We start from the raw sequence: 14,131 nt of genomic DNA, 5'->3' as shown, positions 1-14,131 counted from the left end.
GAGAGAGAGAGAGAGAGAGAGAGAGGAGAGAGAGAGAGTGGTCATGGGCAGATATGCAGAGACCACCCAAACAAGGATGATGAGAACAACGCCTTCTTTGATATTCTGGAGATATTTTGTGGGTTTTAAAAATCTTGTAGAACTTCCATCTGAGTATATATTATTCTGTTGATTGGGGTTGGTGGAACTGGAGATGAAATAAGATTCTAATTTGGTTTTTTTCTTTTGTAGGAAATGATCTGGGTTTGTTACATTATAGTTATTGAACAACGATGAATAAGAGAAAAGTTTAAGGGTTCTTGAGGAATTCATATCTGCATTGTTCACTTTTTCTGAAGAAGAAAGATATATGACCATTAGTGCGTCTTTTAGGGGAGACACGTGCAAATCACGTGTAAAATTCATCAATATTTAACGGACGTTTCTTATTGGACCAACTATGCAACACATTTTAAAAGCATGAGGAAACAATTGCCCCAAAATTTTTTTTTAAGGACTGATTTGCTAAATTCGTAAAGTTTAAAGGGGATGGGTGCAAAAAAAAAACCAAAAACTAATTAGTAACTGTTCAATCTTTATCAAGTTTTTGTTAAATTTTTATCTTTATCTTTATTATTATTATTATTATTATTATTAATATATATATGACGATTCAAATTAACATAGTACCATACCATATCTTTTTCATACAAAAAGTTCCTCCTTATTTATGGACAATACCATAACAAAGTAAAGAAAAATTTACTTACCACATGAACCTTGGTTCTTTGCAGGAGTCACAGCTCCTCTCTTTCTCCAATCCACAGACTTTGGCAAATCCACTACATCCTTGTAACTGAGTTTTTCATGGGAATTATCTCTGATTCTAGGCCCCATTCATTTCACTTATTCGAGTTTAGAATTTGAGTTTTACTACAGTAAAAAGCTCTCAGAAACAATCACATCCAACTTTTTTACTACAGTAAAAAGCTCTCACATAAAGTCACATATAAACTCGAATTAAAAACTCGAATCAATAAACTAAATAGGCCCTTATTCTTGAATTCTTCGTGGCTCAAGTCGGCAAACTCATTCAATCCCAGCCAATAGTTACTGATCTTCTTATTCGTCTGGTCTATATGCCTCAGGTTATTCTTAAAGATCTTGAACTTCTGCATCTTTTCTTCGAGATCCTCATAAATTTTGCCGTGTTTCGCCATCCATGATTCGAAATCCCGACAAGAGGACAATTGCAAATTAGAGGCCAAAAGAGACATGGAACAAGCGAGCATGATATTGACAATATTCTTCGGAAGTAATGAGGAGGGAGACATTTTTGTTATATACTGAAGAAGAAAATTAGAATGTGACGGAAGGGGAATTGAGATGTGGTTACAATATTTATACTACTACACATTACAATATTTAATTTCATGTACACAATATACATTGATCTATTTGCTTCCAAGAAAAGGTTTGAGACTTTTAAGCTTTGGTTCTTTAATTTTTGATGGCTTTGAATCTAAGCAAACGGTCATAGGCCTCGACAAAAGTGGTCATGATGATCAAGATGTGGTGCTTGCAAATACATGCATGAGTACTGTCAAATTAGAATGAGAATTCTGAGATCATGGAGGACGAATTCAAGGAATATAGTGTTTGTGTATGTGTGTAGAAGTACCATTTAAGTCCAATATAAATGAGAAATATATATATATAGTTTCTATTTCATAGAGAAACAAGTGGTCCCTTTTTCAGGAATTACTCTTTTTGTAAGAAAAAACAATAATATAGTAGTTAGCAGGTGTTACTCCTTTTGTTTAACTTTGTTTGTTGACAATAAACAGATAAAATCTAGAGATAGAGAGGAGTTGGATTCGCAAAGTGGCGTATGAACGTGGAAACAATATTGAAGTCAATCGGGCACAATGCATACAAAATTAATATTACTTTCAGAGTGCTCAATCAATGCAGTGTTGCCGATCAGATGTTCAATTGAATCCAGACATGCTATAAATAGTTTTGGTGCAAATACATGCATATATATATATATATTTTGGACTAATGAAAAAATCTTGTACATATTGCTGATGGTTTCCAATTAATAATATCAATATTGAGACCATATATTATTCATTTACCCAAACCTAGACTCTGAAATGCACGTTACCTTTTTAGTTCTTTGGTACGTGGAATATTCTTGCCAAAGAACATAAATATTTACTTATTTAGGGATGTAAAGTCTAAGCAAATATTATATTATCCGATGCAGCGACATTAAATAGATAATTAAACTCGGATGGTTTGGCATTGTTTTTTTAGCTTCAAAAAGTTATTTGCTCATAACACCATGCAAAATTGTATGTTTAAAAGCTTAAAATTACACAGAAACCAATGCCTTTTTACGGTCATTATTTGGAGAAGTTAGGATTTATCTTGTGAGAACTTTTATGGTATAAATCGTCCTTTTTAATAATCAGTAAATGATGTTTTAGTTATTTAATTAGATTTGTTTTTTCAATTATCCAATCTAGGAATGAGAATAATTTTGTATCGCTGTAAATTTTTAACGTAAACACTAATAAATCAAACGTTCGAAGAATTAATCTAAATATTAAACCAACAATTCATACTAATAGCTCAAAAAAGAATATTCCTACCGTAAAAATTTTCTTTTTTAACTTTTATTTGTTACTTGTTGTACTTCTCCTCTTCGTTGCAGGTAAAAATAAAACTTCTTTCAAAAAATATTGAAATCCCAAACTAAGCCAAAACAGCATAGATATTCGTAAAAGTGTGTGTTGTAATGAATTTTGGGGAATAAGATCCCATGACAAGAAGCGCATGCAGAAGAACCCATGGAAGTGGTAATACCAGAGGCAATCGTGTGAAGAAAAAGGCAAAAACAGTTAGCAGATTGGTCGTTTAAGGATCGAATTAATTAGCTGCATACCAGAGACACAGACAGACAGTGATCTTTGTGTTGGATTTGATGCCAATGCGTGTGATACATCATATCACATTATGATCACACACACACACACACATATATATGGATTTCTTCCTCTTTAAGGTTTCAAAATTGCAGCACGAACTAATAATAATATGGTCAGTAGTAATTCAGTACGTACGTAGTTATAATCATGTTGCACACACATATATAATTCTACATTATGTGATCACCAAAATCAATTTCGCAACTGATGAATTCGGCTGTTCTGGGCCTGCTCCTCACCTACCTATATACACATTATTTCATCCACACACATATGTAGATATATAGGTATAGATATAGTCTACAGATATATCGAATGCTAATCCAAATTTAACATCTACAAACTCACCCTAAAGGTCTATTATTATCCTACTTCTCTGGCTATCTAGGTTTTTTTTTTCACCTGCTGAAAGCTAAATACATATATACGTGCACAGATATACATATAATATTCTGTGTAGTTAATAGGGCCCCTCAAGCAAGCAGCTCATGTGCCTGCGACAGTGTGGCCGAGTAGTCCTGTCACACTTAGCTAGCAACCTATGAATGCCAGTCCTCGCACGTGCGCCTATCATTCTCCTTTATAATATAATTTAAATTTAAACTTAACTTTAACAAACTAAATGTTATTGTACATAGAGCCAGCCCCCCCTCTACAACTACAGACTACGAAGTTCTAGTGACTAATGATAACTGTAGTATCTACCCATTATCCATGCAAGCGAAATGAAGCATCAGAAGTTTATGTAAGATGATGATGTAATAATTAATCAAACTCACCTTATTATTATTATTATTATTATCATTTTTTTTAAAAAGATAAGAGGAGAGGAACAGGAAACGTGTGAGCTTTTTTAAAAATATATATATATATATTTTACCTTCGAATTTTGCCCCAGATCTTTTATAATAACAAAAATTCGGTCGGTTCTATTGAAACCAACGAATAGTGGGAATATTTAATGGTTTTATAAAGACTAATTTATTAAAGGGGGAACAAAAGTCATGATACATAGTAAATGTTCGTTGCTCTCTTGTAGACGTGAATTAATAGCTCAAACGATTAAATGGCATATGGTTGTGATATGTATTATATCTTTGACCTCTACGAGTTGCCTTTCGTGAGTTTGAAGCTACGTTAAATATGTAAATGCATGCGTAACGTATGGCATGGATATTAGGTTGCTATATTATGGTAAAGACACTTCAGCAAGAAAAATCATTGATATTTGTAAAATGGTAGCTTGTATTGGTGTGATTTTGAATAATGGGACAGACCCTCTGCCCTTAAGACACTCCACCACATGTGAGTGTGTGTGTGTGTGTATATATATATATACACATGTGTGTGCATGTGTGTGTATATATATATATATATATATAGTCTTATTAGTAGTAGGGAGGTCGAAAGAGTAGGTCGGTGGTGGCAGGGCCGTCCCAGAACACTGAACACCCCTCCGCTCATTTATTATTGTTTTATTTGTGACCACAGTACAGACCTACTAACTTTCCTATATTTATAGACTTACCCCACCAGCTAGCCGGAATTACATTTCATTCGCCCTCAAGGCTCAAACACTATTAATTTCCCATTCCCTATCTAGTGAAACTCCCTTTTTGGGCCTAAAGGACACAGTACAGTTGGATACGGTCCAAGTCCAAGGTCTCCGGTACATTCATTGGCAAATGTATGGGGCAACACCATTTACATCATATATCGTTGTAGAAAGTCGTGATTAGATTCAGGTCTCGTTCATTTCACCGATTTGAGTTTTCAGTTTTAAGTTTTTACAGTAAAAAGTTCTCATAAAATGTCACATTTAAATTTTTTTGCTACAGTAAAAAGCTCTCAGAAAATATCACATCTCAGCTCGAATTGAATTAAAAACGTGTTTAGTTCACTCACTCGAGTTTTTAATTCGAGTTGAGATGTAATTTTATGTGAGAACTTTTTACTGTATTAAAAAAGTTAGATATAACTGTTTCTGAGAGCTTTTTACTGTTGCAAAACTTAAAATGCATATAGGCTACACACTAAGAAGGAATTCTCTGCTCTCCAATTTATGACAAGCAACTCTGGAGTGGGACAGGGGGCTCCTCGAGTTGTTGACTGCAACCGTTAAGATTTCAAATGTGTTTGGTTCGAGAGGGAGATGGGATACATTCCTATATCCCCAAACACAACATAAAACGGAGACGTCAACAAGGGGATGTGTTTTGTATTGGACCGGATATCAAGGGAAAATTCTTGTACGACAACGGCACGCCAACTCTACAAACGCCATTTGACTTAAATCATATGGTTGAAGTCATTGCTTTCACAATGCGGTGTCCCTACTCTCTATGGTAGATTTCCATATTTTTATTAAAAATGTATCTTTTGGATATTATTAAAACAGGCACCTCGTAGTTTTCTAAAAAATTGCTATCAACGAGCAATTTTTTTTTTCTTTTAATGCTTTTAAGAAATTAATTTGGAGATAATGAAAAAAAAGAGAAAAGGATAAATTTTACATCTCATTATATATATATATATATATACTAATTTTGTAATTTGCTTCGTACGTATTGTCGTGTTAAAGACACTTAGAGCCTGTTTGGTTGGAAGATTTGTTCTCTGATTCGAATCATGATTCATGGTTCGTTACAGTATTTTCTCTCATAAAAGTACACGTAACTAAAAAATGATTCTAATCTCATGGTTCTAATTCATGAACTAAATGGGCTCTAAGGAGTTTATTAATTACTGAATAATGAGAAATTTATTTATAAGATTTTTTAATTTATTTTAAAAAAGAATGTGTATAAAAATAATAATTGACAAAAACACATTTAAATAAAATTATTTTAACTAATTATAAATAAAATAAAAACACGTGCGAAAAAAATTACTCTCATCAAGAAACAATATATTTTTAAAAAACACACAAAAAATTAAAATGTAAAAGAATTTATAAAAAAAGATAAAAAAGGAAAAAAAAAGAATAAAGTTGAAGGACCGTCACGTAATAATTTTATAAAAAAAAGTTTTTATTCTTTATGTATTGTTAGATATGTTTAAAAAAACTATAGGATATCTTTACAATATTACCAAAATAGTAAGATATCTTTTCAGTAGTGAACATGAAATTGGTGGGGTTGGAGAGTGAGGTTCTACTGGTGTCTCCTGTCCGTTTGACAGAATGATTAAAGGAGTTTCTAATCTTTTTTATTATTATTATTTTTATTTTTTAACATATGTAGGACTCTTTCAGACTCGAACGTTTGGCGCCTCTTGTAAAGATGCCCGTCTCAGGTCCTTCCCAATTATCTGCTGTGCTCAAATAAAGATAAATTAGCATTTCAATAAAATAAAATAAAAAGAGTTTTTACGGTCTAGTGGCATCATATTTTTATCATAATTTTATGTGAGGCCTTGTAAAATTTCAATATGTATGAAGTTGTGGAGATTTATGATTAAAAATAATCATTTCTATTATTGCTCCACAGATTTCTAAAAAATAGTGATATAATCAAAGTTTTGCTGCATCCCTACCAGAGGCAAAAAAAAAAAAAAAAAAAAAAAAAAAAAAAAAAAAAGAAGAAGAAGAAAGAAAATCATGCAAAAGATTGCAAATGGGGTTTATGCAGTAGTATTATTGGAGGGTGCAAATATCGAGGTAATCAATGACCTAAGAGCCAGGGGAAAGGCGTACGACCACTATAAAGACATTGTGGCATCACATTTCACATATCCGTAGGAGCCTTAGAGTAGTACCAGGCCTACCCTTCTTACTACTGCATGATTTTCTTTTTTATCAACTTTTTTTTTTTTTGGTTTTTTGGGAAAAAAAAGTAAGAAATTAAAATTACTGGAGCAAAAGGCTGATATATGGATTAGGTAATTATTTGCAGGTGCTAATTAGTAAAAGCAGTATAGGTAGGCCTATGTAAGCTTAAGTGGCCGTTATTAATCTTATATTACTACTTGTCTGAGGTCACTAACATCTAGATCGCAGACGCTTTTAGCGTCTCAAAAATCAAACCAAACCAAACAACAACAAAAAATTGTAATTTTCATTTGAAAAAAATAAAAAAGTAAACACAATAAGGAGAAAAAAGCCCCGGATTCAGAAACGAAGACGATGAAATCTGATTTCTTGTGGGTAAATAATAGTGCACGTGCAACGCCGACGCAGTTTTTTATTGCGCACACAAATTTTCCCCTGGCTCTGCCCATGTCAAGAAACAAGCCAAAATGCTCCAAAATATCTTTGGTGTGATCTACAGAATCGTATAATATGGACAATATGTGTGATCTTAATAATGCACCTTATTATTCAACCTATCTACGTAGGAAGTTTTCTTTTCTTTTCTTTTCTTTTTTGTTTTTTTTCACCGACCCTTCACCTTACATATACTAGGCTTTTTTTTTCTTCTTCTTCTTATAAAGCAAAGTCATCAATCATTCCATATTTATCAAAATTCATTAAATTATCGTATTTTGTTTCTAAGCCATGTATAAATTTTTATGTGATCCGACACTTAAGAAATGTCTCTTATCGTGTTATCATGAACATCAACTTTTATACATGAGAACATAAAAAATCAATCGAAGAAACTTTTTGTACATGTGGACTATGTTAGTATTGTAGCGTTTTAAAACGTCATATTATCATTTGGTTTCATCAGTAGTTTTGTGTGTGTACGTTATATATATTCATTTTTACATGATTTTGACTGGATTCTAGTATAGAAACATGCACGTAAGACCGTAAAAAGTTGTGAGAAAAAGGGAAAACACAAGGTTGAGGTGGTTTTAAACATGAATCCTAATGTCGGCACGGTAATTCGTATTTCAATGGACCACTCTAGTGAGAAAAGTGTCATATATATATATAATATATGTATATATATAACATATAATGGTCACGGGATCGATCATTGTATAATATATAAACAATAACGTATGTACTTAGCTCCCACCTAATTAATTATTATTTTGATCGATTTCGAAGAGCTTGCATTTCATGATTGGTTCTATTTAATTAGGTTTTTTTTCTCAATATCCCGCACACTACTACTTCTCATTAGACGTTATTACTACGTGGGTTATAATATATACAATAGCTCATCAGAAGAGAACAATCACTATGATCAATAATTCTCAATCAGTTTATTATTATTATTATTATTATTTTGAATCCTTCTCGTACGTTGTTTTTTTTTTCTCTATAAACGTGAAAAAAATATTATCATCACCATATTAATTGAAACCTAGTAGTTTTTTTTTTTTTTTTTTTTTTTTTTTTTTTTGGATGAAACAGTTTCATTTCACTGAGACTTGCGTAGTAATTATGTTTTCATGTCTCAAAGGGGGGTTTATAGTAAGCAAGCTGCTAGCATATATATATATATATATATATATATATATATGGGCTTATATTTCTTTTCCCATACAAGCAAGAGGCATTTGGTGATTTCTACCAAAAAAAAAAAAAGAAAAAAGAGAGATTGAGGCATTTGAAGATATTATCATATTACACCATGTGAGTTATTAATACATGTATTGCTACATTGCCAAGGGATCGGATGGGAGACATTGGGAGATATAAAACTTTATGGGAATTTTTTTTACCGCTTTATTTATTACACATTGTCACTTTCTCATATGTTTTTGGAAGTATATATGTAATAAAATAAAATAAAATGAATATATAAGTTCGAGTTAATTGGTAAATTACTCACTATTCACGAGCCCGTCCAAGAAAAACACGGAAAAGAGAGATGGAGAGACAGAACAAATTAAAGGGAAAGTCTAGAATGCTCAACAGAAATGAATGCAGATACGAATGACTTTATTAGAAAAAATCAAATTCCTATGTAAAATCAGCTGGTGTTAATTAGAATTAAAGGAGGAAATACGTATAATATTGAATAATCAAAATGTCAGGTAAGTGTACTACTAAATAGACGAAAGACAGACAGAAAAGGAATAAGGATTAGGTAACTGTGATATCACTGTAGAGAGGCTACCTTAATGTCATCCCTATATCTGAAAAAGAGAAATGCTAAGGTCAAGAATAGGCCTCTATTACTTCTATTTTGTTTGCCATTTTTTATAATGGTTGACTGTCTTACTATTTGGGTTTCGTTGAGACAATTTTTTTTATTTTTGCTTATTTTCTTAGGCGTGTGTCTTAGGTTTTCTATTTGTACTGGTTTTTGGTTTTTGTTGGCCTTGGATGAAGTAATTCTTATTGATAAAACAAAAGTGTAGCAGTGAAACAATGGCATTCTTTGTGAATAAGTGACAAACAAAAGGATAGAGTTTGGATTTTCTTTTGTTTTTGAAAACTGGAGAGCCAAAGTGGCAAAAAGAGAAATTAGAGAGTGGTAAAAGAGTGACTTTAGTATTTCTAATCTAAAAAACTTGACTTTTTTTATTTATTTTTTTACTCTCTATCTCTCTAGAGTCTAGAGAATCAAGATATAATATGCTCACACACGCACGCATACATCTCTGCAAAATCAACTTTTGCATTTACTACAACACACCTTCCCCACTTCTCTAATCTCTCCTCTCCTTTGAAGTTTTGATTTGATCAAAGTAATATATCTCTCTTTTATTTTCTTCTAAACTTTTTTTTTGGGTTAAAAATAAAAAGGAAAAAAAAGAAGAAATTGCCAGCTCCGGAATCCTTTTGCTGTGTGCAGTTTGATCAGTAGGCCCCCACATTATTAACCCAAAAAAAAAGAGGAAAAAAAAAAAACTTGCCTCTTCTCCATATATAATATATAACCCCTGACCTTTTAAAACAATATTCTTAATTTTATAATTTACTCAATATATAACTAGTACTTCTTCGGTTTCAGTGCTTTATAACTTGGCCAGCTTCATTCTTGGCTTCTTCTACATATTTGAGCTTAAACCCACTTCCCTTTCCTTCCTTATTATAAAGCTAGCCCTTTCTTGCCTTTCTCTAATTTGTTGCTTTCACTTTCTTCCCTGAGAAAAGAAAAGAAAAGAAAATATCATGTTGGCAATAGAAGAAGTTCTAAGAGAGCTGAGTGGGGAAGACGTAAATGAGCAGGGATTGCCACCAGGGTTCAGGTTTCACCCAACAGATGAGGAGCTCATAACCTTTTATTTGGCTTCCAAAGTCTACAATGGTTCTTTTTGTGGCGTCGACATTGCTGAGGTTGACCTTAACAGATGTGAGCCTTGGGAGCTCCCAGGTATATAACTACCTTTTTTATTTTTATTTTCCTATTATACATCGTTTATATTATTATTTCCCCTTTCTTATTCTTACAATTCATTAACTCCGTTTATTTCACAATTATACATGCAATTTTATAAGTTTTCTTTTTTTTTTTGCCCCCTCCTAACTGTCAAGAGAGTATACTCATGCATAACCCCATATTAAAACCTATCTTAGGATTCTCCTTATGTTATTTTTCTTCTCTTTTTTAGATAATAATAATTATACTTTGAAAACGAGGTTAGGAGAGGTAATAAATAGCTAGCATGGCTGCACGTTTATCATTTCTTTTTTATTTATTTTGAAATAGAGTCACAAGTAATCCAAAACCCAATTTTTTTTTTTTTCATTTCATTTCATTTTGATACGTTTTTCATCTCATTCTCTCATGGTACCAGGGACATATATGTATACTCTCGTTTAAGTAAATTTGTATTCCCAAATAATCCAAGCACTGCAAATCTTTGAGACTTGAAAAAGGTCGTACTACTTAACTTATAAGGAGGCCGCTAGAAAAACAAGGTCTGTTGGGATTAACAGTTTGCTAGATTCTCTCAGTGGAGTAAACTTGGAGTCATAAATATATACATGCCCTTAATGCATCAGTAGTCCTCCCAACCATACAATTTCAGAAATCCGAAATTCTTTTTTTTTATTCCTCACTGCAAACTCCTGACAAATTAAATCTTAAATCTTTTAATATATAGATTTGAGGGCATGAAAGGGAGAGAGCATATATATATATATATATATATATATAGGAGTTAATGTTGTTTGTTGTCGTTGTTGGGACAACTTAGCTTTGTTGCTTGTCACTCTTGGTTTTTGGCCAATTTTGGCTTGTGTCATCACTCATCAGGCAGGGCAGACAGATTTATCAATTTCCAAGAAATGAACTGTTGTTATATACATAAAATACATATGTACATATTATATGCATATCTTCATGTGTCTAATATATTCGAATGTTTATGAACCTTTGTTATTAAATGACAATCTTTTGTCCGGAAACTTTAGATGCGGCGAAGATGGGGGAGAGAGAGTGGTACTTCTTCAGCCTAAGAGACAGGAAGTACCCAACGGGGTTAAGGACTAATAGAGCAACGGGGGCTGGTTATTGGAAGGCGACTGGGAAAGACAGAGAAGTTTACAGTGCGTCAAGTGGAGCCCTACTTGGCATGAAGAAGACTCTTGTTTTCTACAAAGGCAGAGCCCCACGGGGTGAGAAGACCAAGTGGGTCATGCATGAATACCGCCTCGATGGTGACTTCTCTTCTCGTCACACGTGCAAGGTACCCCCCCTCTTTGGCTCTTTCTTTTCTTTTGGGCCCCACATCACACGTGCCACCTACGTGAGAATCAAGCTAGCTCTTCTCCTTCTTATTGTTTTGTCGTTTTGTGGGTTGACTTATTATGCACGTCGTGTCTCTTGTGTGTGTGTGTGTGTGTGCGCAAAATATTGTGCATCCGACTAGACCATTTTCACTCCCCTGCTTAATTATTATTTTATATTACTAGTTTTGATGTGATGGGGTTGATTTAACAAGATCATGTCAAATCAATATTTGCATTTTTCAACTATATATATATATGTATTAATAATTTGATGACATCAATTTTGGCAGGAGGAATGGGTGATATGCAGAATATATCACAAAACTGGGGACAAGAAAAACCCACTATTCCAAGGAAGGCAAAGCAGCAGCAGCAGCTACCTCCTAGAAGCATTGCCTGCGCTGATGGAAACCACTCCTCCAACTAGTATTACTAATTGTACTGCTACTAATAATAATACTAATACTAATAGTAGTAGTACTAATAACAATAACAGTACTAACATTAGCGCTAATATTTCATCAGTATTAATGTTGGAATGCCAAACTCAAAACCCAATGCAAGGCCTCCTCCAAAACCACCCTTTATTTCTGAATCATGTTAATGTCCATCAACAAGAAAATCATGACCAACTGATCAAAAGCCTCAATATCGCAATGAACAACAACCCAGTTCCAGTTCATCATCATTTGTCCCAACTCAACTTCCCTATAAATCATCATGAGTTAATCCAACCTAATTCCTTTTCAGTTTCACCCACCACAACCACAATTACTACAAGTAGCGCATCAAACAAGTACGCAAACAACAACAACATCAACCCATCAGCAGCAGCAGCAGCAGCAGCGTCACCATCAGCCTTCCAATCGATGCTGTTCAAGTCGCTTCTCTCAAATCAAGATTGCACTTCCAAACAACAACATGAGACTACTGTTCCAAAACAGTGCAAGACTGAGGCAGACTTTTCCCATTTCCAACCAATATCGCCTTTGCCTTTGTCAAACCCATTTCACTATCATCAACATCAAGATCACTATAAAAACCCATACCCACAACCACAACCACAACCGTTGCTTTTTGATGATCAGAATATGCATGATGATGATAATGATAATCATGATTATGGTGTCTTGGGGTTTTCATCTGCTCTTCATGACATGTCCACTTCACTTGCTTTTAACAGGGCCGGTTTTCAGTCCATGTTAGATCCTTCTCTAACCAAACTCCCTGCTGGAGGAGAATCCTGGCCTCTCGATGCTTAAAGAGATGTCTTCTAATTTTCGTCAGTGTACTTTCTTTCTTTTTTTTAACCTTTAAAGTATTTCTCATCTTCATGTATACATATTATATATAATTAATATATAGCTATCAGCCAGTCCCTAACGTCTGTAATGTGTATGTATCGTACGTGCGTAGCCACCGTATATATGTTCTAGCTATATTCCTCTTAAGCCTACTTATGAACTTTAACTTTTCCAATTCAAGTTGAGATACTGATCAGATGCTGATTTTGATCAGTCGTACAAATGAATTTATATATAAATGTCTATTATTATCATGTGTTGTCTATACATATATGTATAATTAATTGCATGATATTCGAATCTCAAATTCACTTTCATTTGGACGACAATATGCTTTCCAAACAGAAAGATATACTTTCAAGATTCTGTTATGGTGGTTAATGTCAAGCTAATTTTTTGGCTACTAAAATTCCAGGTTTATGTATAATTAAGTATACTTCCCGAAATTTGAAATGTGTACATTGATCATCTTTCACTCATTGATGATGAAAAGATAAAATCTAACCGATTGAAAAAAAAAAAAACTGAAGAACAAAATCGATTAAAGTCTGATTTAATGTTGGATGTTGTAGCCTCGCTCTTCATTTTTTGTCCCAAACAAAGAAGTATTCGCTCAATGACTTGTGTCCGTATATATTGTCCCGAATCAGTTTTTGACAACTTTTTATGACATTGCCATGGCCCATCTCTGTATGGTGTCTATTAATTAGTAGTTTCGATGGTGGTGGACATTTAGACACATGACAAACTGTGTAAGTGGAAAAGTATATATATATATACACACACATACATGAGTTTATGCACGTAGTAGAATGTATAGATGAAGATTCAGTCACGGGTTAACTCTGACATGCATGGTTGAGCTGATATATCTGATAAAAGGCAAAGGTAGGCAACCATCTAAAGATCGTTAATCATGGCACCGCTTTTACAACCATGTAATGACAGAAAAAAATAAAAAAAAGGTAGTACGACGTGGGAGGGACATGAAAAAGAAATCAGTGTTTTGGATTGAGATTCCTTCAATCTTTTTACAATCACAACTATTTCCCAAGCAAGCCTTCATCGAGAACAGAGTTAAGCCAGGGGGCAGCAGCAGACTTACCCCCCTCCCTCCTCCATAGCTTTTTAGTTTGGCCGTAACGCGCTTTCTGCCTTTCCCACATCATGTTTTTAACGTTTCCTTCTTTGTCAACTGTACACATTTATAAGCTATTTGGATTCCAAGCAAAAAACCCCATCAACTAATCAAAAGATCCCAAATCAAAACACTC

At 33.5% G+C, this 14,131-nt stretch overlaps 2 protein-coding genes across 2 annotated transcripts in view; one reads left to right on the top strand and one right to left on the bottom strand.

The window, feature by feature from the left end:
• The window catches only part of LOC21407542 (cysteine protease XCP2), a 6,280-nt gene extending 4,967 nt beyond the window's left edge, over positions 1 to 1,313 (bottom strand). The window contains exons 1-2 of the mRNA XM_024164338.1: positions 995 to 1,313; positions 750 to 857 (exon numbers count right to left, since the gene is read on the bottom strand). Of these exons, the coding sequence (XP_024020106.1) occupies positions 750 to 857; positions 995 to 1,313 (427 nt within the window). The remainder of the gene's footprint in view (positions 1 to 749; positions 858 to 994) is intronic.
• An 8,671-nt stretch (positions 1,314 to 9,984) lies between these two features.
• On the top strand, positions 9,985 to 12,967 carry LOC21407541 (protein CUP-SHAPED COTYLEDON 3). The gene is made up of 4 exons (XM_024164337.1): positions 9,985 to 10,192; positions 11,236 to 11,510; positions 11,844 to 11,979; positions 12,070 to 12,967. Exons 1-4 carry the CDS (start codon positions 9,991 to 9,993, stop codon positions 12,813 to 12,815), a joined length of 1,359 nt encoding a protein of 452 aa, XP_024020105.1. The 5' UTR covers positions 9,985 to 9,990; the 3' UTR covers positions 12,816 to 12,967.
• Positions 12,968 to 14,131: the final 1,164 nt, after the last annotated feature.

This window comes from Morus notabilis, unplaced genomic scaffold (genome assembly GCF_000414095.1).
Source record: "Morus notabilis unplaced genomic scaffold, ASM41409v2 Scaffold314, whole genome shotgun sequence".
NCBI lineage: Eukaryota > Viridiplantae > Streptophyta > Magnoliopsida > Rosales > Moraceae > Morus > Morus notabilis.
Note: the sequence above shows the minus strand (reverse complement) of the source record. Positions and strands in the feature narration are given on the sequence as shown.

What these genes read in the sequence shown, in the direction of transcription:
- LOC21407541 (XM_024164337.1), top strand. Translation starts at nt 9,991, where the DNA reads ATGTTGGCAATAGAAGAAGTTCTAAGAGAGCTGAGTGGGGAAGACGTA. An exon ending in CTTCTCGTCACACGTGCAAG is followed by an intron (nt 11,511 to 11,843) that starts GTACCCCCCCTC and finishes CAATTTTGGCAG; the next exon opens with GAGGAATGGGTGATATGCAG. An exon ending in GGAAACCACTCCTCCAACTA is followed by an intron (nt 11,980 to 12,069) that starts GTATTACTAATT and finishes TTAGCGCTAATA; the next exon opens with TTTCATCAGTATTAATGTTG.